The sequence below is a fragment of the Thunnus albacares genome, chromosome 19, assembly GCF_914725855.1.
Source record: "Thunnus albacares chromosome 19, fThuAlb1.1, whole genome shotgun sequence".
Classification (NCBI taxonomy): Eukaryota; Metazoa; Chordata; class Actinopteri; order Scombriformes; family Scombridae; genus Thunnus; species Thunnus albacares.
Window position 1 is genome coordinate 25,270,645 of NC_058124.1, and position 27,264 is coordinate 25,297,908.

Sequence of the window (27,264 nt, forward strand, 5' to 3'; positions counted from 1 at the left end):
CACAAAAACAGACTCTATTTTGAAAAAGAAAATGATCAATCTTTATTCTCTCTCTCAACGTGCTGTGAAATTGCTCTAGGTGGTTTCCCTCAACCTCGGGTTCACTGTGTCACCGCATCTCCAGTAAAGGCAGACAACAACGCGAACTGACCATTAAATATTAATGAGTTTTGGAGAAACTTTGGACTGAGTTTACCAAGGCTCTGTGAGTGTCAATTTCCACACTATCAAACCAAACAAAGCTTTCAGCAAACAAAGCATCACTCAGCTGTAACAGGGCCAGGTTTTCTCCAAATGCACGGTGAAAAACAATTGTAGAGAGAGGTATCTGTAAGGAATATACAGCTTCTAGAGATGAGTCAAAACAATGGGAGAGAGCCAAAGCAACAAAACCTATTTTGTCATTTTGCAAATGAAACAAATGGGTGACAGATGCTGCATTTTAAGAGAATCACCTTTTCTCTGAGCTGCCAGCATGCTTCCTTAACTGAAACAGATTGCACCATGTGTCCTCTTTCCGTCTTTTCCCAGAGCACAAAAGCATCTAGATTAAAATATGCAGGCTTTTTTTTTGTTTTGTTTTAACTATAGTAAAAACAATTATGTGGCAGCAGGGAGTCAAAATAGATCTGACTCTAGTCCCTATAACTTTAGCTAAACATTGTTGACTTCAAACCTCTTCTTTAGTGTTCACGAAGAGTCAAGTGACATCTGTGATTAGTCAAATCCTAAAAAACTTATTTTCTTTAACAAGTGCCAGCGGTGAGATTATTTCACCCTGTTTCCAATAGAAATTAAATTCTTTTAAAGAAAATAAGACTTAAAAGACAACATTACAGATACAAATGATCTGAAAGGAGGATTTTTGAAATGAAAAAGTTGAATATGAGTATCAGCCTCATGATGCAGAAGGAACTGATCTTATCAGTCACGTTAAATAGTATATTTTGCAGTCATTTCCTGTAGTCATAGACATATCAGGATGCTCATTTTCATGTGTCTAGGTGCTGTTATCTGTTGCCACTTGAGCTCAAACATGATTGTTCTCACTCGGTTTTAATGATCTACTCCAAACGTGTTTGGTGGCAACACTCTTTAAATCACGATTCTGACTTTTTCCATCTCAGTAGCAATATTCAACAATGCTTGATATGAATAAAACATGAAATCAAATAGTCTGGAATATGTGTTAATTACTAGTTCCTCATGACATCTTTTTACGTTTCAGAGCCCAAGCAGAATCTATCAATTATAAAATCGTGTCAGATGAGCAACTCTATCTCCACCGCACCCGGGTGCTCTTTCTTTCCTACCTTTATATATTTACACCTCGCTGTAGATAGATGACACTCAATTAGCAATAACGAGGAGGGCTATGTAAATAACAAAGACTCTATTATTCCTCATTCATGAAGATAATTCGTAATATCCATCGATATCTGTCACATCTTAATGACAAAATATGTGGGGCCTCCTGTAAATCTCTGTTCCCCGCTGGGACACAAATCTGATGGAGAGACTGTAATAATGGCCCTTCCAGACACATGAATCAACAGTCCCAGTGGCAGAAGTGCTATCACAGTCCCCAGAGCATGGGGCGCAACACACTGTGAAATTGAAACTTGGGTGAGTCACTGATTGGGTTAAAGCAAGCCACAGAGGCCAGCTGCAGACGCTTTAAAGCAAGCACATGATACAGCTTGGGTAGATAGACACTAACTGGTCTTGGGAGTGCCCTTTGCATGGATATGATGATTTTATTCTCAGAATGAGGAATGCTACAGATAAGAGTTGAGTTCGCTCATGCAAGAAAATATATTGGTACGCTCTGAATGTATGAAGACAGGTGAAATTGCACTCCAAAGGGTCTGCAGGGAAGACAGTCAGGGAATATCTGCGTGGCTATCAGAGACTGCAAGGGGACACAATGGCTCTTCACCCACATGGTCAATATATATTATCAGTAAAATAGTAGAGCGTGTTCAGTAAATGGCACTTCAGCCATATATCAGTACATACACAGCACCTAGAGGTCTATCACCCAACTCAAGCCTGATGGAATCTGATAGGCTCCACAAACTCAGGACAGGTTCATGTGCATGTTCAGATTGGGTTTGGGACAAAATAAAGGTTAAAGTAAATATTACTTTCAAGCATTTCAAGATTTATCTATAAACTTTAAGAATTTTTGTCACTGTGTTCTTCATACATAGACGAAAAGTACTGAGTTGCTTTTGATTTATAAAGCAGTTGTCCTCTGCTTTATTATTATAAAGATGAGTGCATTGCATCAAGGTTACTACTACTCACTGTTGAATCACTTGTTATGTAATGCTTCATGATGAATTGGGTGATAACTTATGGCAGCAAGACTGCGAACAGAGAGAGAGGAGAGGCAATTTAAGCCTCTTTCACACATAATTCCCGGTAAATTACTGGGATAACCTTTAAGGCACTGCTAGTGATTTTCACTATTCACTCATGCAGCCACATTCAGGAACATTTCCATCTTGCGCCTTTTCACACATGCCATGGCAATGCCGGAATAGATGGGGCAAGGGGTTGTGGGGGGGCGTAGGTTAATGTGCGTATAGCGAGCGTGGTCGAGAGAGGGAGAGAGAGAGCAGGTGTGTAACCGTGGCTGCCAGATCAGAGCAGAGAGTGTGTAATTAGCAGTTTAATGTTAGCTGTGAACGTCAGTGCAATGTGTGTACAGTTTAGGCTATTTGTCAGTGAGTAAATGCTCCGACTGTAGTTACATTTAGAGATGTTTCTGGTGGAACAGCATGTCCACCCGCTGAGTCCCGTTAATCTGCAAGAGTGATGAGTGAATTTTAAATCCTTAATTACAAAACAGTTTGCCGTCTCTTTTCCACGGATCTGACACCCCACATCTCTGTTCTCCATATGCCTGCTCACCAAAACTTTGCTCTGCGCTCCATAAGTGTAGTTAATGTTATGGATATGATTTGAATTTTGATATTATAGATAACTTTAAGATAATAATGTTAAACAGAACATAATACTGTGATATTGTTGCACCAAGCTCAGACACACAGACTTTTAAAAGGGAGCTTGAATAGAGGAGAGATTGCTATTTTTTGTGTTGTGTTTAAATATTTTAAATAAAATGTTCACACTCTTTTGTGAATGTTTCTTCACGTAACTAACTGTACTGCTTTCATAAAGCCATATCGATTATTCAAAGCTCCGTCAGACTGAAGATTTTGAATAATCACTTAAAGGGTGACCGAGTGTCTGTCCATGGAGCTTTGAATAATCAATATGGCTTTATGAAAGCAATACTGTTAAAGTTACACAAATAAACATTTACAATAGAGTGTGAACATTTTATTTAAAATATTTAAACATTCACAAAATAGCGATGTCTCCTCTATTCAGTGGAGTCTTGTGATTGGTTCACTCGTTCCACGTGAAAGCATCTTTCTTCAGACGGACGTAACCCTTTACGTGCCCTTCCCTGCAATGTTACTGCTTTCACTAACAACACAGCTGTACCAGCATTTTTGCCAGAAATGTGACAAGGTCTTGAGGTGGGCAATTGGTGGTATAGTTTTCCCTGAATATCAATCCCTGCTTCTATTCACATGTGACCTCGCGCAGGAAATGTTGCTTTAGATGCAAAGCAAGAGTATCAAGTGTTTTGATGTTAAAATATTGGCTTGGGCTTAGTCGTCTGTGCTGACAAATGTTGCTAGCTGTCTAACTTTGGCCTGACTTGGGTCTGAATGAATTGGTCTAGGGTGGGCTCAGGCCTCTGTAGGACTAATGACCCTCGCAGTGACCACCACACATTAACTGTACACATCCATACATCACCTGAGCAGAATGTCCCATTTTCTGTATTGTTTTTGTTTCTGATATTGTTTTGTTTCTGTATGGGATGATTTGAATGTTTGATTAGCATGGATCAAGTGACATCTTTTTATTCACCAACTATGTAAATTTGTCTTTTTGTTCTCTATAGATATTTTAAATTGTATCCAATTAACTTGCAAACTTGCAGTCAATTTTAAAGTTGCACTTGATGTCATATACACATTAAGCTAGATGTTCACCATCAATTTCTATCAATTTAACTCTCCTTTACTATACTTCTCTTTGTACTATTTGCCTTTCTGTCTTGATTCTTGATCACTGCAATCCCTTTGGATTTACCTTTCTTCTGTTTTATCTGTTTGTGCTAGAGCACAGAAAATAGATTTATGAGAATTTACTCAGGATTTACTTAGACTCAAGCTGCAACTATCACAACTTGAGGCTTAAGCCAGTGTGGAAGTATCATAAAGTGCAATGCCATTGACAGTCACTAGATGCTGGCTACAAAAAAGCCCTTGCTCCAAGTGACTCCCATTCAGAAAGTGTCAACTTCTCTCCAGAAATACTAAGTCAATCATTTTTTTTGACAAGTAATTATGATCTCAATCGCTAAATTCAGGCCCTGTTATAAGTGTGCTGGTGGTCATTTTGGGAATTATTGCTCCGTTAATAAGATTTGAAGACTTATGGTAGCTTTGATGTCTGCCGTGTGGGCGCTGATGACAGCTGTGATTGACAGTCGGCTCACCTGCTGCCCTCCCCGGCTCTGGGACTCGCACTGTCGAGTCTGACTATTGTCACAATGTTTCTGTGAGTTTAATGTTACTGGATTACAATACCTGACCTGTTAGTATAATTTAGCTAAAGTAGCTAACATTAGTCCAAGCTTACATTAGCTTGGGTCCGAGGTAGGTTGGCTGTAAACAGAAAAAATGGTGGGCTTCAAACTGGATCCAATGCAAACCAGTGGGTGACGTCACACCTCATTACATCCATCTTTATATACAGTCTATGCCTTGACAAGACTTTAAAGTTTTCCAATATGTTGGAAGCATATGCCATATCTGTAATGCTTTGTTCTTTCCCTCCATTTTTATACTGCAAATAAATTATCCATTTTCTCTGCTTTGTCAGAGAGGAGGAGGTAATAAATCACAATCTTTTTTTGTCACTTCAGCATGGTGGTGTCACCCTTACAACCACAGGTACTTACACACCAAGCATTCCATCACAGTGTCCTCTGACAAACAAGAATATCTCCCCAGAGCTCTATGAAGCCCATTTCCCACTTCAACAGTCTCCACTCCCCTCCACTTCGCCTCCATCCTCCCTCCTCCTTTTTGTCCCTGCCATTTCTATGCCTCCTTCACCTCCCTCTGGCCTCCCTCCAACACCTGCTATACACCGCTACCTCTGCCATCGAAAGCCCCCGCTGTCTCCTCAGTTGGCACTGCTCTCTTATCTCAAAGTTTCCCTCCAATACCTTCCCACTTCTTCTAACTTTCCCTCCCCTATCACACTATTCATCTCTTTCACATCCCTTTACTTGATACCTCTTCTTCTTCATTCTTTTCTTTCCAGTCTTCCCTCATTACTAAACTGTTTCCCTCCAACCCCTGTAAGTCTTTGTCAGGGCCTGTAAATAATTTCCATGACCCCAGGCTGGACTGAACTTACAAGAACTGCCTTGACTCTATAAGAAAATAGCTGTGCAATAGCTAAGTGATCACTCTGCCCTGGACCCCTCGGGCTCCCTTAGGTATGAAGCCAAGGATAAATACCATTGATGTTTCTCTTCTTGGCTCCATGTCTTTGTCCCAGAGTGCCAGAAACAAGTACCAATATTGAGTGGCACCTACTTTTGTGCAATCTGTATCTTAATAATGTTTTAGGGACCTTTCTCACCTACCTCGTTTGGTCCAGACTTTCAGACTTTTCAGTTTGATCCAAACCTTCCCTGGACCACGTTCCGGACCAAACAGCTGAACCTTGGTCCAATGAAAAAAGGTGTCTCGGTCCAGATCAAACTGAACCATGGTTTGGTTTGTTTCTAGTGTGGGAACATTTTTTGGATGGTTCAGACTTTCAGACCAATTACAGGAAGTTCTGGCAGGCTATAAAAAGGCAGAACTGTAAAAAGTAAAAATGAGACCAAGTTTTTAATTGAAATATGGTCTGATGACGTTATAAAAAAGTTAGCTGGAAAAAATTCATAAAAATGCTGACACTTTCCAGTTATTTCAGAGAGGATAAGAGAGACAGGATATGAGAGGACGGGAGAGCAATGCCACCTGAAGATAAAGAAACTGTAGTATATATAGTATAATAATATAATACAGTCATTCATTTTTCTCCAATAATTCAAATGGCGATAGAAGTCAACCTGCTGAATTGACAACATGCCTAGGTCAGACGCACGCCTGTCTACAAACCAGTCAATGTCAAGTATAGGGAGACACAGCCCACGTAGGTGATGACGACCGGATGTAGGTATGTCATGTAAAGTTCTTTAGTGCACTCACATAATTGCAATGTATGCAAATGTACACAATGTAACAAAAACATGAACCTTGGTTTGGACTTTCAGGTGTGAAAAGGCCCTTAAAAAGCTGTTAACCTTCCTTCATCTATATCTCTATTTTCCTGAATGAAGTGGACTTAATGCCTGGAATCAGTAAGCCATCCTTAATTTTTTCACTTGGTCCATCTCTTCCATGTAGAGGGCAGGGAGTTGTAATGGTTTCTACACTTTTCAGGCTATCATAGCATCTGCTTCTGCATAAATCATTTATCAATACCCCTCAAGTACTGTATCATGTCACTGCAGCTTTCTTCACTGATTAGTTATCCCCTCTCAGGTTGAGTATGTGCAAATCAGCGAGATCAGCTGCTGGAGTATCTGGTTGTTTTTTTTTAAACTCTCATGCCTAGTAGTGCCTTTCATTTCCTTTGGTTCTCTCACCACCTGGCAGGACTTTTGATTTATTTGTTTTTATATCTCTTGCAGGTTGTATTCTTGCTGTTGGTTAAAATGTGTCTCTGTTGGTTTCATCTGTCTTGAGGATATGTATATTTTAGATAAATAACTGCAGACCACTTCATAAGGAGATGCATTCTAGGCAATTGTTATACAAAAGCATCCATTTCTCGAAGTCACATATGTCCTAATTTGCAATCCTGCCGTCCAGGATCGACCCCAAAGCAGAAGGAGTTTCACAAACCCAAGGCAGAACCTCTCAGTCCCTATATTCTCTCATGTAATCTCAGATCACAGGATGCAGGCTACCTAACCACCCCAAGGATTACCAAGCAATCCATTGGCGGCATTTTCATCCAGAGCTCCACTACTGTGGAATTATTTTCCACAGTCGACCAGAGAGGCAAACACCACTGAGACCTTTAAATCAAGATCTAAGACAATCTATTTTCACTCGCCTACAGTTTAATAATTAATCCCTGTACTTTCCTTAACTCTGGTTTCTGTTCTGTCTTGAATTTTTATTGTATTTTATTGTACTGTGTTTTCATGCATGACAGTCTATCTGTAATTACTTACTTACTGTTTTGTTTCCCCTGGAGAGGTCTGTTCAGAGAGAGTACATTATGGTGCGGTGGTGGTGTGTCCCAACATCAATTATTTGCTGACTGTACATGTCACTGTTGGTTTCACAATGGCATCTGTTTTGGTTGGTATGCAGATGACAGACAATTCTACATTTCTACACCCAAGTTAATTGAATGTCAGACATAACTGGACGAAACAGAGGTTATGGTTGTTGGGAAGAAGCCAAAAGTGAGGCTATTTAATCATTTAAATGTTTCTTTTGTTTGTCTTGCCTCTTATTTTTTTCCTTTTGGATTTTATTATTAATGTCTCAACAGTTTTGCCATGTTTACTTTCATTGGTTGTTAGTCACACTGAATTGCACCTTCTTGCATGAAATATATGTAGATTAGACTACACAACTTTGTTGTTGATGGGGCTGAATGTGTCTCTGACCACCTTTTATGGTTGTTTATATAATCCAATCTAGAAATACATGTTTTATCTGTTTTATTTGCTTATATGTTACCCAATTATAACCCAATAAACCAGGATGCTTGTTGGGGTAAGATGTAAAGGATATCTTTGCCACCCTCTCTCACCCTGCTAAGAGCCAGGAGGAAGTCCATCCCACCAGATCGCTTCACACAGTGCCGTAGTTTCCAGTACACAAGATGCTCCCAGGCAAAAACCAGGAGGCTGAGACCCATGGCCACCAGAAGCATGTAGAAGACCCCTGCCATGTTGTCTATGTCCAGCTTACTGCTCATCACCTGGAGAAAGGAGGGAAGGCGAGGAATGGGAAAGGTTATGGGAGGTGAGAGGAGACAGAAGGGATGAAAGGGGAAAGTAAAAGGCATAAGAGGTAAAAGGAGAGCATATGAAAAGGGAGTGGAGAAAGGAGGAGGGAGAGTGTATTTATTACTAACGAGGGCCAATTTGTCTCCCAGACAGCAGATAAAAAGTTAATTACAACCAGCAGTACAATAGAGAATCCTTTGCTGTCACTGGATGTCAGAGCACCCATCTGTGATATTTTAGAGCCGCTGCACTCACAATACTGATGCAAAGATCAAAACATGTCAGTCACCACTAAATATCTGGTTAGCATTTAACAAAGAGGTTTTCAGGCAATTTAATTTGTTCAGTTTCACAGCTCTCGTCTGCAAACAGCCTTCATTCACTGATGAATCAATAATTATTAAGGCTTTATATCAAAGATTTGGGTTCACATGGGGGCATTCACACCTTACAGGTTTGCAGATATTTATTCAGGAGTGTTTACAGCTTTAGTTTGGGCTGTTTAGCCAACTGAGAACAATATAATTTGAACTTTGACGGCACAGAGAGACTATAAACTAAACCAATGACAGGGAATAACACTTAAATGCAGGGAGACATTCTTGTGTATGCGGAACAAAATAAATTGAAGGCAAGAACGCAGAAGGGATTGATAATCACAGTCAGCTGTTTTAGACATGTGTTCCTAACAGGTGTGGACAAATCTTGAAAGACCTTTTTCACAGTCGACATTTTGACTTGCCAAAACAGGAAAAGTACAGGTGTAAATGATAACACTGACAATTATTCCATTCTGTTAAGTGTCCCAGTAAGCCATGTCAGTGAGCATGCACAATACCAGAGCCCCAGAACTGACTCACCTAAATGCAATGCAGCTATAATTATGTTATTAATTCCACCTGCTTTGACTAGTCAAAATGTCTCCTGTGAAAAGAGTCTATCCTGGCGGCAAGATGACAGGCAACCAAACTGTCCAAGAAACAAAACATGTTTGGCTTCATGTAAATTTCGCTTGGCTATTTTTGTTTGCTTATTATTTAGCAGTGGACACCGAAATGAAATACAAAAAATGCTAAACAGGGAACTTTACTCAGTCTAAAGCAACCAAATCAAACTATAGGAATAATTGCACAGCATGATTGTAAGATTCGTACTTGGGGGAAAGTCTTGTAGTCTTTAACCACCTAACATGTGCTTCAACCCTTTATTTTTTCCATTTTAGTAGTTTAAAGGTTGGAACACTGCCTGACAGTGCCATATATACAGCAGCATATAATTCAGGGAATGTCGTCGAAAATAATATACAACTAAGGTAATAAGGACCTGAAAAAGTGGGTTTATAGATGTAACTCTTATTTTAAAGTCTCTGTTTTCAATACACAGCAGGTTTTTGAAGAATAAACAGTCTGAGAAGGCATAGATGTTATATGGGGTGTGCATATTAAAGGAATAGTTCAGATTATTTAAAGTGGGGGTTGTATGAGATAGTTATCCTTAGTCAGTGTATTACCTGCAGTATATCTGGGTTGGCACACTCCCAGTTTGGAGACGCAGGAAGAAGTACTGGTATAGAAGCTCAGCAATGTACTGCTGTGGATGGGGCCAGCAGCAAACCGTATTTTAGCTACAGATTACAGCTATAGATTTTCTTAGGTGGACCTTTTTTTAGGTGGCTAAAATACATTTTGCTGTTGGCCCCGTCCACAGCGGTACATTGCTTAGCTTCCGTGCCAGTACTCCTGTCTGCTTCTCCAAACTGGGAATGTGCTGACTCAAATATACTGCAGGTAATACACTGACTATGGATAACTACCTAATACAACCCCACTTCAAAATATCCGAACTATCTCTTTAATAGGAGGATGACACTGGAAACTTGAGTTTGTCCATGGTGATTGGTTGTGGTGATACCTGGCTACCAAAGAGAACTGGCGTGTTACTAAGGAAATGCTTGTGTCTGCTCTGGGGCTCTCACTAGGATTAGCTCCATGTATCAGCTCACTTGAAAATCTTACTGAGTACCTAATCAGCATTTAGGTTTGATTGGTTTTAGTTTATTCTGAAAACAGCATGGAGGTTGACTGTGTCCCAAGCTGATGAAGAAAAGGTGTAAGACTTCATACCTCGATCTTATCGTTGTGGCAGATACCCGACAGCCAGAGACGCTCCAACATATCGATCTCATCTGTAAGAAGAAAAGGTGGAGGGAGAACAAGAAGGTCAAAAATAGGGGAAGATGAGAGAAAATGAAATAAGATGAGACAGATGGAAGAGAAAAGAAGGTTCAAGGTTCAGAGGAAAGAGAATGAGTAAGATAGCGGGGAAGAAGAATGGGCAAAAAAGGCATGAGAGGAAGATAAGGTGAGCAAATGGGAAGGAAGATGAGGAATTAGGGAAGATACACTAGGGGAGAAAGACCTACAGTAGAACAGTAGAGGAGAAAATAAAAGAGAAAAACATTTCAAAAAAGGGAATTACCACCCCTTTGTTCTGAGAACAAGGTGTTTGATCACCAGAGGGAAAGGGAAGAAGCAAGAGAAGGAAATAGCTGGAGAGAGTAGAAGGAGAAGGAAAAGGAATGAAGTCTATTGTGTTAGACAGAGGAGGGACAGATGATGAAATGCAGCATGGGAGAGAGAAATGTGTGGAAGAGTGAAACCTTATTTGTATGATGTTAAAAGGAGGTGAGAGAAAATTTAGACTGATTATAGAGAGCAAACCGTGGAAAGATAACGTACAGAAAGGATAAAGTAGATACATTTCTGTGACCAAGGTGCTCGGTATTACAGCAATTAATAAAGTCCAACAAAAAGGTGGATCGTGTTACAAATTAGAAGCATAGAAATATGAAAGCAAAGAGGAAAGGCTAAGAAAATGGGAAAGGAAAAAGCAGCAAAAAGGATGAATTAAGAGGCCATTTGCAGAGGAAGTTATGCGAAGAGAAACTGGGAATTACAGACAGTGGGTGGAAGAGAGAGGAGCCCTTTGAAGCGGGTTGTGAAATAGCCTGGCGTCTGAGGCGGGCACACCGAGGGCAGAGTGACGCGACAGCGCATGGGAGATGAAAGTGCGGGGGGGGGGGATGCTCGCAAACATTACTGCTCAACTGTCAGCGGCGCACACACATATACACATGAAATACACACTTGGAGCCTCGGCGTAATGGGACTCTCAGCGCTAGCCATTAATGCGTTAATCAAAAAGAATGAGGCGGTGCGAAGGAAAAGTAGGATCAAATGTAGAGAGAGACTTATGTAGACAGATGTGCACCGACCCGGTCATGCAGGACTTTTGAAAACTAGCAAACGCACTTTTATGCACACGTGCTGAAGATGTCCCAGTCAAAGGAGGTCCCAATTCCCAATGCTTGCAATATTAATTGACCTCCGGGTTAATTAACACAGTTTGGAAACCCCTCCGTAAAGCCCTGTAAGGATTAGACCACCAAGACTTGGCCGTGTTGACTGAAACGTCAAATCCGCTAAAAACAAAACGCAAATCTCCCTCCAACATGTATCGCTGTGTACCACATTTTGCTTCCCCCCCCCAACACTCATGTTGTGGGAATTCAAACATTCCTTGACAGCTGAATTAAGCCGGGCTCAACTCGATCGACCCTGCCTCCTCTCACCCAGGCTCCCCACACAGATCCTGACAATAGATGTTAATACGCATGTTCATTCCGTGTGCGGCTTGCTCACATAATATAATTCGAGTTTCAAAGAGTGCTCAGCTGATTTCTCTCTCCCTGTCCGGCTCTCCGCCTCTCCCCCTTTATCTCCCTGTAAATACGTTAATCATGGCAGTCAGTAGCGCATAAAGCTGCTCTTTGAGAGGAATCTTCTCCACAAAGAGCTGACAGACAGGCAGAATTTCAGCTGTATCCTCTCTCACCTGCTTTGAGGGAGGGAAATGCCACAGAGCAGAGAGAGAGAGAGGGAGAATCATCTGCACGAATGAAAAGAGCAGACGTGCAAACAGAAAAGAGTAAAAGCTGGAGCTTAAAATACATTTCATGTTTCATTCTGTTGATTTTCGACAGTTTAGTCGTGATTTGGGAACAATTCAAGTTGATTCAGTTCTATTCTAACCCTGTGAAAGTGCCTGTCTCCCTTTAATAGCTTTAAATTGGTCAGCAGTGAGGATTTAAGACCTGAAAATCTTCAGTCCTCTCAGTGATATTATAAAACATACATCCTCTATCCAATCTGTACAAAAAAATACATTAAGGGGGAGATTATTACAACCTGGAAGCAGCATTATAGATTTCGTATCCTAACCAGAAACCAGAAGCACCGCAGTCGAATCTTTTCAATGCAAAGGAGAAATTTTTATACTCTGAGCTTCTTATTCTGTCCCTAAAGTGCAACACACATCGGCCATCACAGAGCATTGCATCATCTGAGACCCAGAACACACACCAAACACAGACAGAAATTAATATACAATAGTCTGGATGTGTCAATCTGTTTTGAAGAGCTGTCAGATTGAAACTACAAAAAAAGGAAATGGTCTATGACATACAGACGGGGGACAAATTAAAAGAGAAACCTGAATAGATGTGTGGAGAAACATAACGACTGCAGATGATCCCACACAGGTGCACTGCATGGTACAATCAGGCAATTAACATCCAATCATATACTCTGTGGCATGTGTAAAAATGCTGAGCAGCACCGGTTGAGTCTGATTTTGTATCAAAAATGGCAAGAGGAAAAGATCTGAGTGACTTTGAAAGAAGGTTCATTTTTGGGGCACGAATGGCAGGAGCTTCAGTTACAAAGACTCCTCAACTGGCTGGTGTTTCAATAGGAACAGTGACTAAAGTGACATCTGCACTTAGATCTATGGGAAAAACATGAGTAAATAGGATTATAGTCGACAATGCACATTTGATAACCATGATGCTTGTGCATTGGTGCGATATGTAAGGAAAAACAGAGGAGAAACTCTTCCTCAGGTGACTGAGAATGTCACTGCAGGACGTGATCAGACTGTCAGCAAGAACAGTCCGTCGGCAATTATATAGAGAGGGATGTTATAGTATGGTTGCAGTGTATAAACCCCTCATTACAAAGATGAATGCACATTTGAGAGTTCAGTGGTGCAAAAAGCATAGGCGCTGGTCTACAGAGATGTGGACAAAAGTGATACGGTCAGATGAGTCATCCTTCACCTTATTCACGACAAGTGGGCGAGGGCATGTGTGGCTGAATGCTTAATCCCTATAGGAAGGGATCTGGTGGCTCTGTTATGCTATGGGGGGCATTTTGCTGGCATGGTTCGGGTTGACTTGTCGCCTTTAGAGGGAAGGGTCACTGCAAATCAATACAAATCATATCCTATGATGAAACATTTCTATCCTGATGGGAGTGGTCTCTTCCAGGACGACAGTGCCTCCATCCATAGGGCACGAGGGGTCACTGAATGGTTTGATGAGTATGAAAATGATGAGAATCATATTCTATGGCCTTCACAGTCACCAGATCTCAACCCAAGTGAACACCAATGGGAGATTTTGGACCGACATGTTAGACAGCGCCATCATCAAAACACCAAATGAGGGAATATCTTTTGGAAGAACAGTGTTCATCCCTCCAGAAGACTTCAGACTTGTAGAATCAATGCCAACGTGCATTGAAGCTGTTCTGGTGGTGGTCCAACAACTTACTAAGACACTTTATGTTGGTTTTTCCTTTAATTTGTCCCCCATCTGTACATCAAGACACCCCTGTGGTGTGTGGTCTTAAATAGAAAACAATTTGTGTGGGTGTTGCCCTTAAGGTCAAACCCAGACACCCAGAGAAACATACAGTGCCTTTGATGCATGAATCCATAATCTCATTTTTAGACTGTCCTCACCAGAACATAAAAAAATATTTGTTCAAACACTTAAAATGACCTATGTGTACGCTCTTGTGACGGTGACCTCTTCTGCTCATTTGACTAATGACTGTCCTCTCTAGGAAAGTAGCAAGCATAGCGTGACATTGTTTTATGTCTGTAAAAGCCTCTAATAAAGATCGGTGTGATGGTCAGGCATAAAAAAAAGCATGTGACTTCTAAACCAGAGACTGTTGTTCAAGCCTCATCTCCTACAAACAGTCAAGTTTGTTTTAATAGTGACCGTCATCTTTCCTTCATCATAATTCAAAAGCTTTACACGCAAACCAAACTTAAACCACACAAGTGGAAAAACAGAAAACACTAACGCATGCATGAACAGTTGTGAGTTACCCTGACCTCATAACCTTATATATATTGATTAACCAAGACTTTGCCCTCAGGCTCAACACCCTCTTCACCATGACAGTTTGGTATAGTGTCCATGTTATCACCCAAAGTTGGTTCAAAGTTAAATATAAAACCAGATGAAGAAAATTAGATAGATTGTTCAATTTCTAAATATTTTATTGCTAAATAAAGATGCTTAAATTGAACCTCAGGCTGAAATAACGCAGGCTAAAAATAAAACCACAACACTAAATAAACAACCCAAAATGAAATTAAAGTTTCAACATTAAATCCATCTCCCCAGCTACACAAACAAACAGGAGAAAAAAATGAGGAAATAAAATGGCAGCTGTCACCCACAGATCCTCCAGGCAAAATGTTCCGGCAGGAGTTATGATACAAAACAAATAATGAACTAATGAATTGATTTAACAGCACAAAACTGCAGCCCTTCTGACAGTTAACTGGAAATAACACACAAGAGAGTTTTGGGCTACTTGTGCATGAACCCTAACTCACTCAGATACCTGAACTCCTTCATAGGGGGAAGCAACAAGTTTCCTACCTGAAGGGGGGCGATGCACTATTGTCCGGCAGAGTACTGATCAATCATACCAATGACTTTATTCCTACCACACTTGGCTGACTGGGCGATGACGGTAAAAGAACTTCATCATCATCAAAAAGCCGCAGACATGATCCTGAACTTACAAACTATTTTCAACAATGGAACTTTATTTGCCACTACAGGTTTCTTCTCCATTTTAAATCATGTAACACCAATTCCAAGCATTTTGTATCAAGCAAGATACACGATCTGCAAATGTTAGGAATGATTGGGTACATGCTTTTACTTTATTGAAGAATGTCTTCCTGTATAAAGGAAACAGAAGCCAGCTATCAAGGCAGCAGGAAAACATGGAGGAAGTGTTGAGTTTGCAACAACAACAACAATAAATTAAAACAGATCAGAGCAAAGGGAGACATCTAGATAAAATCAGAAATGTTTTCATTCTCTATAATGGAAACGGAAGCCGGCTTGTTAAAACAAAAACATTGTTTTGGTCCGGTCCTTTTTCATTTTTTAAAGTTTTTTTTGGGTTTTTTTTACCTGTCATATTTATAGATCGGATTACATTTTATTCTCTGTGACATTCTAGACAGCAGTGATATTCAGCGTATGAATAATTGAGGATGAAGAGAAAGTGAACTTTGTTTAGAGAAATATTGGTCAGGAGAGGAAAACACACAGCACATCATTTGAAGTTATTGAAACAGCTTCTTTATGACTGACAGTAAATCATACGAGCCACAGTTGTTCCTGCCGTCGAGTCATTTTGCAGTTCCTCTATCTCGGAAAGAAATGGTTTTGTGAAAACTTGAAGTGCTTTTTCATCAGCTAAAGTGTTAAAAGCACAAATAATGATTAGACAAACAGCCCGAGAGACGGAACATGTTTTCAGGGTGGAGCAGACGAGGGAGACGGATCCCTACAAATATAAATCTTTTTAAAGGTATTTCTGCAAGATGCTCGGAGTTATGGCAGAATCAAACTTCCAACAAGCTGGTGCATTTATGTCTAACCACTAGAACAATTTCAACCATCCTCATCCTTTATTCTTTCCACTCTTCATCCAAATAAAATACACTGTGAGCAGACCCGAGTCAAGCAGAGTGACGAAAAATTGATTACTTATTTATAACCAAATGAGAGCGACATGTTTAAGATGTCTTTGTTGTGTGAGGTAATGTTTGTAAGATTCTTTGTCGGAATAGAATAAAAAAAAAGAAAATAATGTAATGTGTCAGGCTTTGGAGTTCTTTCAAGGATAATTCTTTCCATTTCTAGTGTTTGTTTATTTGTTCTTTTATTTGTTTTTTTTTAGATGTCGATCCCAAATGATCTGCAGCTTTTCTTTGACGGTGGAATTTAATTCAACATAAAAAAAAAACAAAATTGCATGTTCAGAGAGATATCTCCAACTCTATTCTCAGTCTATAAAATTAAAATCAACATCCGGGTCTCTGAAGACTCAAAGCCATCAGAACAAAAAAAAGAATATGAGGAAAAAAAAAAAATCAATGTCCCGAAGGTATAGTACTGCTACCGTATGTTCCACCCTCAGTGCCAAAAGCTGTTCACATTAACATTTTCTTTTTTATCATTCTTTTGTGCGTGAGGTGTTTTTTTTATTGGCTTTGCTCAGTCAGCGTGAATCGACGTGAGTGACACAAAGGAGTAGCGGAGCAGAGGCGAACTTTAGATACGTGCTGCTGTGGGATTTGAGCTCAGGTGCAACGTCAGCAGTTGAAACGGTACATATTCCTGCATCTCGGTGCTTTGCTGCCTCACTTTGTCTGTTCGTGTCAAGTGGGACTTGACACATAGCTCCATAGCCTCATCTTCTGAAGATTTTTTTTTTATCAGCTGTACGGCAGTGCATCTGCTTTCAACTGGATCTCTTCTTCCTGTTTCAGCAAATGGGGAGTAAGCAGCATTCCCGAGTGTCGTACCACGGGTAGTTACTAAGAAAACACTATAGTTTATCATGGAATACCATGAATTATTCCACTCAAAATAACTGTAAACTCAGGCCTACCATCTGTTGAACATCTGAATTACAGTTTGGTTTAATTTATAGAGGTTCAATGATTAATTGAAGCCCTGCCATCTCATATTTTAAACTTAGCACCTGCACAGTTTAAGAAAGCTGTAAAAGGTTTGTTTTTTTAATCTCTGCAGTGTTACCCACTAGTTATTAGTCATTTTAATTGTATTTGAATTACTTTGTATAATTGTATATATGGATGGCTGCTAGTGTGTGCAATCCTCTCCCGGCCTGAACACGTCTACATGACGATATTCATATCAGTGATGCAAACTGGCTGATGAGCTACGAAATTTCAGCGATGCAGCCCCAGCAGCAGGCAAAATAGTGGTCAAAAGAAGTGATGTTTATCTCCTTCTTGCACTGTCTGAACACAGCCCGGGTCTGAAGACATCTACATGTCTACATGTAAATTCAAGATTTGTAGGTCAAAGTCTCGTGACTCATTTAAAGTTCAAATGAAGTCTGTATCTAAAACTATGTGGAAGCAGTAAATGTTCAAAAAGATGTGGGTTCGCTCACACTCTCCATTCAAATATATGAGTATTTTTCTGTGTCCAGCTGCAGTTACTTATTGTCTCTACATACCTGAAAATACACGTCAATCAAACTTTGACCAGATCATGAGGGTTAAGGTCTTTCCTTTTCTAAAAATAGTCTTGATGAAAATTAGGAAATTAATTTGTTTTAGACACAATCTCACTATGCTTCCATATTGTCTGTTTCTCATAGCGTCACCTACTGTGCACAGGAAGTCTACCTTACAACACACATCATCAGGTTTGCGTGATATTACATAGTATGTTCTCAACAACATAAACTACAACATGCCTTTATTTCGCAGGTGTGTTTGTTACTTTGTGGATGCTTTCTAGCTCCAAATAGCTTCACCACTTCATGCACTGTCCAAACAACGCCTGCGTATGAAGAAGTCCACGTGCAGACCCACCGACCACGTCACAGCCCAACGTGCATGGGGCGCGAGGGTATGCATTGGAGAGTGCCCCTTTGAGGATTTTTTGTGCATATTATTAAAAAACTGATCAACTGTACTTAGAAAAAGGTCAAATTAAGAGTGAGAATCTGCCTCTATAGGACTATGTCAGATAAAGAACTGGTTCTCTCTGTAGTTGAAGTAAATTAAGGTGAATTTGAGAATGCATGTAATGTAAAATATGTAAAATCTCTTCTTTAAAAGTACAATTAGTCATAATTTAGTGTATAAACAATTATGTCATTGTGTGTGTGTTTTCAAATAGTCAGATATCTCATTTTAAGGGATGATTTCACACTTTGCAGTTTGAGCACTTTCAGTATCAGCGTAGCGTCTAGCCTCCAGTGTTTGCTGCCCCTGGGAGCAGTTGTCACTGCCAGCACTGAGGCATTTTCCAGCTCTTGAGCTCGCTAATTGTGAACAGGCTAAATTGCTCCCCAGAGAAGCCAATTTGGTGACTGACCAGTCATGTGCTAAAAAAAGACCCAACTATACTCTAACAAAGAGATGTATTACGAGGAACAATTACAGAACCTGTAGAGGACAGCGGTGCGTGTGCGGCGGATAATGAATTCATGTGAAGTCTTTGAGGTTGGTCGTGAGGTTGCTTTGGCTCACCGTCAACTTCCTGCATGCACATTTACAGAGAACAATGTGCTAAAATATAAGCCAAAACCCAAAATGCAATCCATAGCAGGTCCTTCACTGTTGTTCAGATGAATAATTTTTTAATCAAATTTTGTACTATGGCACGAAACATGGAGGTTATTCACATCTCAGGATAAATTATGAGAACATTATCCAAGTTTATGATTACTGTCTGCTGTCTGTGCAGGTGCGTTTCTGATGTTTTCATCCACTCTGTCATTTCTGTACCCACTGAATTATCTCCACAGTTCAGGATGAACCGAATTTGCTTTATGGCTGCCTGAACACAGTTGCATTTTAACTCTGTCTGCTGGATTAGGCTTCTCCGTTTTAACCACCAATAAATATAAGAGAAACAAGTGATATTCAGCCTTTCCACTGTCAGAATTTAAGTTTAGTTTCACCCCTTTTCATCCTCTTTTTCCTCTCATCTACACTCTTATAAGCCTTTTCTACTACAGGAGTTTACCTACCCAGAACTGAACTTGTACCTTTTGTCCCGGATTATGTTTTTGTTCCCACTGTCCTCTGCCTGCTTTGGAGACAACTTCCTGGAGCTAAATTTTGGTGCCCCTAAAGAGGGTGGCACTAAATCAACTTCCAGGTTTCCAGAAGAAGAATAAAGACAACAATTCACTCATTCAACACTTTTTCCGTTGAAGCCTTATAGCTAAATTTTGGTCAGAGTTTAGTTGTCATTTCCAACATAAGCAGAATTTTAAACTTTATATTAAAGATGTTAATGCATGTACTCTTTTTTTTTTGAGGAAATTTTAGAGATATTTGTGAAAATAGAAAAAAAAACGGTAATCTTTTTGAAAAACATTTGGTAATTTAAAAAAAAAACCCAATTATGACCATTACATTTACAATGAAATCAGTCTTAGTGTCTTTTACATTTAAAATATGATATAACCACGAAAATCAAAATTACACGGTGACTTTATTAAGAGCGAACAAAGCGTTTCGCCTGTAGCTTCCTCAGGTTCGCTCAGTACAACTACTGAGTACTCACAGGTGTGATAAATACATCTGAGTCACATGACTAATTATCACAGTCTTCATTTTCTCAAAGTGAACATTTTACAAAGGGCAAGAAAATGAAAATGGTTAATTTTGATTTTCACCTTATATGTCCCTGCGACCGACCAGCACCTGACTGAAAATACTGGCTGTTCTGTCTTATGTTACAAACATGGTTTATTTTCTTCCTCTTACTGTCATTGCTGTTTGTCTTTCACAGGACTTGATTGTAATTTCAACCCGGTTTATAAAATACAGTGTAACACCAACACAGAACCGAGCACTACAGCCGTTTAAGGTTCAGCAGGTTTAGGGAGTGGGAAGCTCCAGGTGATGAGTCATTATGTTCCCATAGTGGAAAAGCAGCTTCAGTGTAATGTAATGTAATTGTGCTGGCACTTTAGCTACAGACTCTGAGATCTCAGGAGATGACCATGGTTAAAGAAAGGTAAAATATATACAGTATTTATATTTTTAAATCAAAGAGAAACCTGCTCATTTAGTAGACAGAGATCAGAAACCTGGACTAGCATGTGTCAGTCCAGGTTTGTGGATATGACATTTGGATGCAGTAACAGGACACTTGTGTGCATGTGAATGTAACCATAGCGATAGTCCTGATTGTTGTCTTCTCATTCACGTCTAGTGTGTCCTTCTGTTGCATTACAGTTGTTCTCATTACTAGTCCTGCTATGGGTGATTGTTTCTGTCTGAGTGCAGATTTCTGCCTCCTCACTGAGAACTGATACCATCAGAAGCTAAAAGGCTTTCCATCCATTATAAAAATACAAAAGAAAAGTTATTATTTTAATACTGAGAGTCCCTCTGACTGCTGCAAACCAAATTAAAGGAATCTGTCAAGGTCACTGTGTAAAAGTTATTCTCTATCTCTCTCATAAGCCTCCTTTCTTCACCCTGTTCTGCTCAATTAAATGCAACTTGCATGAATAGAGGAGAGCAAAAATATAGCCAAAACATTTCAGTGCATCAACAAGAAACATTACATTTGTTTTAGAAGAAGAAAGAAGACTGATACGTCTGTCGTTGTTGCAGAAACAAACTTATCTACCAAGAGGACAATCTTGTACATACTGTATTTTTGAGTATTTGCATCTCATTTTGGATGTTTCTCTTGATGTCCACAGTGTTGTAATCTCATCTCTGTGAGCATCCATGATTTTTAATGACGGTACAGTTGGAGAGTTTTAATTTAGACAATGCTTCCCTGCGTAACTGTAAATGCTGAAGGATTCAAGCTTTTCCTTAAATATTTTTTTCTACCTTTCCATCTTTCACTTTTCCTCCTCCATAGATACACAGATCAGATGCAGAACCGTGAGACGGCGAGAGAGAAAATGATTGACACAAACAGGCATAAACAGAACGATTAACAATGCCAGCCAGGTAATTGTGCTGTTAAAAGTAGCAGAAGGAGCTGTGAACACCTCCAATCTTCTTTTCTTTTTCCTCACATCTGTCTCCGCCATGCTGTTCTTCATCTTTTCTCTCCTCTTTCTTCTTTCTCTGACTCATCTCATCTGCCTGTCTTCCTCTCTCTTCCGCGCTACCCTTTTTCACCCAAGATGGTGGTTTTTTGTTCGAAAACGTTGGTTGTTAAAAAATAACTTAATGTTTGTCTGTTTTTTTTCCCACAGTTATTGTTGTTGCTGTCATCTTTCAGGGATGGCTTTGGAACAGTTAATGTGTTTTTTTTGCATCTGAGAAAATGTTTTTTAAAAAAAAGCAGACACATATGTGAGCTTCTTTTTAAAGATAATGTTTCGCCAAGATAATATGCAGTGTAGCTGTGTGTGTGTGTATTTGTGTTGCATATTTCTAGCTGTTGTTCAGGATCAACTGCTGCTTCTTTTTGATACCAGATACTTTATTTTCTCATTTGGAGCAACAGAATTATCACTGCTCAAAGGCTGTACTGTGTTTTTCAATACATTTTTTTTTTTGCCAAGAATTCTAAGCATCAAACTCAGTGTTTGGATGATGGCGTTTTGCAGCGTTATTTTAAGAAAATAATCAAATTTGAACTGCATTTTCTAGACAACAGGCAACCTTTCTAGTGAATTTAATGTCTAATTTATTTTAATAGATACAGACAAATTGTAAAACTTTTACAGAATTAAAAAACAACTCATAATTCAAGAGAGAAATGTGAAAAGAAAGTTCAACTTAATAAAGGTCTTTACAGTCTGCAACCAAGATTAGCATGTACAGATAATAAGTCAGAAGATGGAGAGAAAAATGAGAAAATAAAAAAATAAAAAAAATCTCTGAGGAACTTTTTAAATATATCTCACAGCTTCAGAGAAAGAGAAGAAAAATCAGGGTGAAAACCTGACACGAGTTACATCTCTCAAATAGAAGGTGACTGCTATAAAACATGCATAAATAACAAATAAGTGAAATAAATGAAGAGGGAGTGAGACAGAGAATGTATGATGTGCTAACGAGCGTGTGAACAAAGAGAAAAAGTGTGTTATCTGACAGCTTCGATAGAAATCACACCTCCCTTCTTCTTTTTTTTTTTTAGCTCTTCCTCCCTTTAACCTTCTGCATTGATTTCTCTCCACTGACCCTCACCGACCTCATCACACCTTTCCCCCATCTTCATCCCTCATAACTTCATTTCTCCTCTTCCTTCTACCATTCGCTCCTTCTCCATTCCCGTCTAACTTTGAACTTTCTCCTCCTTTATTCCGAACATTAATTGTATCTAACATCCACTGATAAAACCTACCGTAACCCTCTGAGGCTGCAGCCACATTTATATTGATAGATTGGAAAATGCTGTTCAAGTTTTATGGTTGTTTTCCTGAGGTTGAAATGCCAAGCAATAGAAAGCATGTATATATGTTGGGCACATGCAGACCACCTCAGCCAGCAGCTTTATGTTTGATGTTTTGTGACTTGAACAGGAATTTAAACATGAAGTATAAATGTATTTTTATAAGCCATCATCCAAAGAACTTAAGATATTGAGTCTGATTTAAATTCCCAGTAAAAAATTGGATTAGAAAACAGACTCTTGCAGCTCTGCAGATGTGGAAAGTATAATTTGTATTTAAAGGTACCCCTTGGAGTGTCTGACCTCTAGTAGTGCTATGGAGCAGTTTTTCACTCTTCCTTTTATTTGTCTTTTGCACGTGCACATGAGGATGCACATGTAGGCAGTACATATTCCTGCCAATTATTTGTTTGACGTAAACAGTGCAGGATTTAAAATACTTTTAAAAATCAGCTTTGCTAATGTTTTATGAGGAAGGAAAAGCATTCAACACCTGTTACACCTCAAGGATACACACAATGTGTTTTGGTGAGTAATATAACTTGTGCTTGTTTACCAGGGCCCACGCTCGGTTGGGGCCCGCTGGGGACGTGGCACTCAACCCGGGTTGTGCAGCAGGAATAGGAGAACTAAACTCTCTCAGCTTCTTCTATTCATTCTCTATGGTAGTTCTTATCACTATGGGTGTAATACCCCCTCCCACCACAATGTGGGTTGCAATGGCAGAGCGGCGCTGTCCGTATTTCTGCTCGTTAACTCTGCGGGAAGTGAAGACCGCAGAAGCAGCGATTCAAAGTTTATGACTAACTTCGCTGAAAACTTTATCCAAAATATGAGATATTCATGTCTTTTTATGTTTATGGTGAATGAAACTTGCCAGACAAAGTTTCAGCCTTCTGAGGTTCATTAAGAGCTATTTGCGTTCGTGTGTGGATGAGGCCAGACTATTCAACCTCACTTTGCTGTGTGTTGAGCGGGTCCACTTTGTATTTGAACAGGCCTTGTAGTGTTGTAGACCGCTGTGCCTATTTTATGTTTATGTTATTCCTGTGTTAGAAAGACATGGTACGGAGACAGAGCACCTGGTTCGTCGCTGTCTATTGGTGGTGGTGCTGAACTGTTGGTCAGTCGGTGTATGTAGAGCACAACATGCGGTCGTCAGTGCTGAAACATTTGAACGTGGCTGGCAACCTGTTTTCTTTTTTGTTCTTCAGAACAAGCTTGTCTCAAAGTGGCTTCACTGTATGTTTCCTGAGACATAGTCTTGATTCTGATCCTGATTCTGAATAGGATATATCAGCTTTTTTACAGTTGCGCATTTTAAAATGACTGTTTTAGAAAGGCCCCTTGAGAATGCTTCACCCCCTCTGTTCTGAGAGCCTAGCTCCGCCCCTGTCCACAGGGCCCCTTTGATCAGTGTCAAAGTCACATGACCATCCACTTCACTCTGACCTGACCTGAAGGGATTTTGCAACAATGATATAAAATCACAGTAATTCTGTTGTTACTGAGAGAAGGCACTCATTAACTGCATGATCACCAAATGTCCCTACACAGAAAATTATTTTCTTAACCTTGACAAAAGTTTTCATTTTCAAGATTTCAATGACTGAAACTTTCCCCTTGATCATTATGTTTTACTTGCATCAACCTCATGACTAGCCAACGTTTCTGAGCAACAAATAGCTGAAAATGTTTGTAACTTTCTGCTCTTATGAGGAAATGTCTTGTGACTCAAATACTACATCTGTCATCCCCATCCTTGCATCAATGCACCACCCCCTCCCTTCTGCCGTACCGTCTCCAACCAGCTGCAGCAGCGCCAGGTCCAGGGGCCGTTTCCAGCGGGAGTTCTTGTGCAGGGCGATGCCGTAGCCTGTTGTGGCGAACACCTTACCAGAGCCGATGGTCATCACCTTGTGGAATAAAACACAAAAACACCCACACACACACACACACACAAATCCATAGACAGAGTCAGATTCAAAGAGACAGATGGTAATGAGCAATGGAAAATTAGCCTAATTTCCGCTGTAATATTTTTTTTGTGTACTGTGACTGTAACATAAATGCAAAACAGTTGGCTTAGCTCTAATATCGACATCCCCAAACATCCCAAAGCTGGAGTGCGGGATATTATTTCAGTGGAGGAATTAATATAGATTCACATCAGTTGTAATAATTACTGCAGCAGTGGCTGTTGTATGAGTCTGCTGGGAGCTCAGGCCTCCCACAGACCTTATTACAAATGATCACTGGGCTGGATTTTTATTCTCACTGTGGGAGCCATATCAAATGCAAACTTATAAATAAATCAACAACAGCACTGTCCAAAAAAACGACAATATTAACTAGCTACATGCCACGAGGGACAAATATAAATGCAATGGATGTGTTTTGATTTATTTAATGCAGATGTAGCTCTTGTAGAAGTGCTCATTTGGCATGCTTATTGTGAATATGTTGTGGTTGTTTTGTAGCATACAGTAGCTGCAGGGTAAAGGGACTTCAAGAATAGCTGCCTAGCTGCCATATGTATGAGTGTGCCACTATGCAGAGCTATGAAATAAAAATAATAATAATAATAATAATAATAATAATAATGGTAAAAGAATAGAATACATAGAATGCATGAAATTAAGTAAAATACAATTTTAAAAGAAGCAGCAGTGCAAAAAATAATTTCCGACTGTATCAGGAAAGTCATAGCTAGTTAAAGGCTAAAGTGAAGAGTTTTTAGCTTTCTTTTAAAAATATTTAGTCAGCTGGCTTCCCTGATATCTATCGGTAGTGTGTTCCATAGCTTTGGGGCGTTGCATCCCCGATTGTCTTTCGCTGTTGCTGGGAATCTCCAATAAACCAGCAGCAGATGATCGCAATGCTCTTGAAGGCAGATAGTTAACAAGGCAGTTAGCAATGTAGCTTGGTCCTAGCCCATTAAGGGCTTTGTATGTAAGGAGGGGGAAATTAAAATCAATTCTAAATGTTACAAGAAGTCAGTGCAGAGCAGTTAAAACTAGACCAATGTGTTCTCTCCTCTTGCTTCTGGTTAATAGCTGAGCTGCAGCTGAGTTTTGAATGAGCTGAAGTGTCTCAGTGGTTTTTCCAGGAGGCCAGTAAAAAGTGCTTTACAGTAATCAAGTCGGCTTGAAATGAAGGTACAAATCTGTTTTTCAGCATCTGTTTGATTTATAAATGGTTGTGCGTTGGCTATGTTTCTAAGGTGGAAAAATGACAACACCTTGTTAATGTGGGACCTGAAGCTTAGATCTGAATCTAAGATAATTTCCTCAGATTAATAAACAGCAGTTCTGTTTTTGTTTTAGGGCCAACTGGTAAGATTTCAGTTTTATCCTCGTTTGACTTCAAGAAAATATTGCTCATCCATTTATTCATTGCCAGAAGACAGGTAGTAATGGAGTTTATAGCTGCAGCATCATTTGGTTCAGCGGAGATGTACAGTTGTGTGTCATCCGCGTAACTATGGAAACATACATTGTGCTCTCTGATGATGTCACCGAGTGGCAGCATGTATAGTGAATAATAATAATAGGCCAAGGCAGCTCCTTTGTGCAACTTCAAAGCAGTTGTCATGCTCCTCAGACACATGATCTCCAAGACTGACGTAAAACTTTCTCCCTTTCATGTATGTTTTGAACCAGTTTAACACACAGTCAGAAAGACCAACCCAGACGATCAATTAGGATATCATGGTCAGCCATAGCAAATGCTGTGATTAGGTCTAAGAGGATAAGAATTGAGACCTTATTGTTATCAGAGTTCAGTCCGAGGTCGCTTTAGTAAGAGCAGTTTCAGTGCTGCAGTCCTCTAGGATATTGTTTTCTTTAAGAAAGGAGTTTATTTGCACTGAAACTATATTTTCAGGTATCTAATGAATGGAAGGTTGGATATCGGCCTGTAGCTGGTCAGTGCATTACCATCTAAGTTGGATTTCTTTAGTAATGGTTTGACAACAGCTGTTTTGAAGGCATCTGGGATAGTGCTTGTTTGAAAAGATGCATTTATAATCTTCAGGACATAACTTGAAACACTGTCGAACACCCGTTTAAAAATGCTGTAGGTACAGGGTCAATACATGAGGTTGGTGGAGTAACACTCAGTGACAGTCTCGCAAAGCTCAATTAATGTAATACAAGTGAATTTTCCCATGGTTACATGATTTTTACAGGATTTGCTGAGATCTTCTGTGTTTACATCAGCAGCAACACTGGCTCTAATTGACATATTGCTTTGTTATAGACAGTCATGGCTTCTTTTTATACATTACAGTGAACTAGTTTTCCTCCATTTTCTTTCAGCTGCCTGACAGATTCTCTTGATCTCATTAATACTGTTATATTTTAACCATGGGGAGATTCTGTCAGTCGACCTCTTATTAACTTTTAGTGGAGCAACAGTCCTTAAAGCAGATGACAAGATACTGTTGAAATTTTCAATCATGTCATTTAAAGAGCAGTCATGACTGTATGGCTCACATGATCTCATAATATTAGAGAACTTTGCTTCAGCCTCGCCATGTAGGAATCTCTTTTGAACCAAATATTCCCTTTTAGTCTTTGTTAAGGTTAGGTTGGCATCAAAAGACACACAGTGATGGTTTGATATAGGTAGTTCAAATACTGGAATATTATGTTTAACCCTTTTGTTATTACAAAATCTAGAGTGTTACCATGCTGATGAGTGGCTTCATTTACATATTGGGTGAGTTCAAAGTTGTCCAGTAAATTCATAAGCTTCAAAGCTTTGGAGT

General features: G+C 39.6%; 1 protein-coding gene across 1 annotated transcript in view; it reads right to left on the reverse strand.

Moving 5' to 3' along the window:
* The window catches only part of LOC122970319, an 80,580-nt gene that overhangs the window by 4,118 nt on the left and 49,198 nt on the right, over positions 1–27,264 (reverse strand). The window contains exons 9-11 of the mRNA XM_044336450.1: positions 24,292–24,409; positions 10,309–10,370; positions 7,987–8,157 (exon numbers count right to left, since the gene is read on the reverse strand). Of these exons, the coding sequence (XP_044192385.1) occupies positions 7,987–8,157; positions 10,309–10,370; positions 24,292–24,409 (351 nt within the window). The remainder of the gene's footprint in view (positions 1–7,986; positions 8,158–10,308; positions 10,371–24,291; positions 24,410–27,264) is intronic.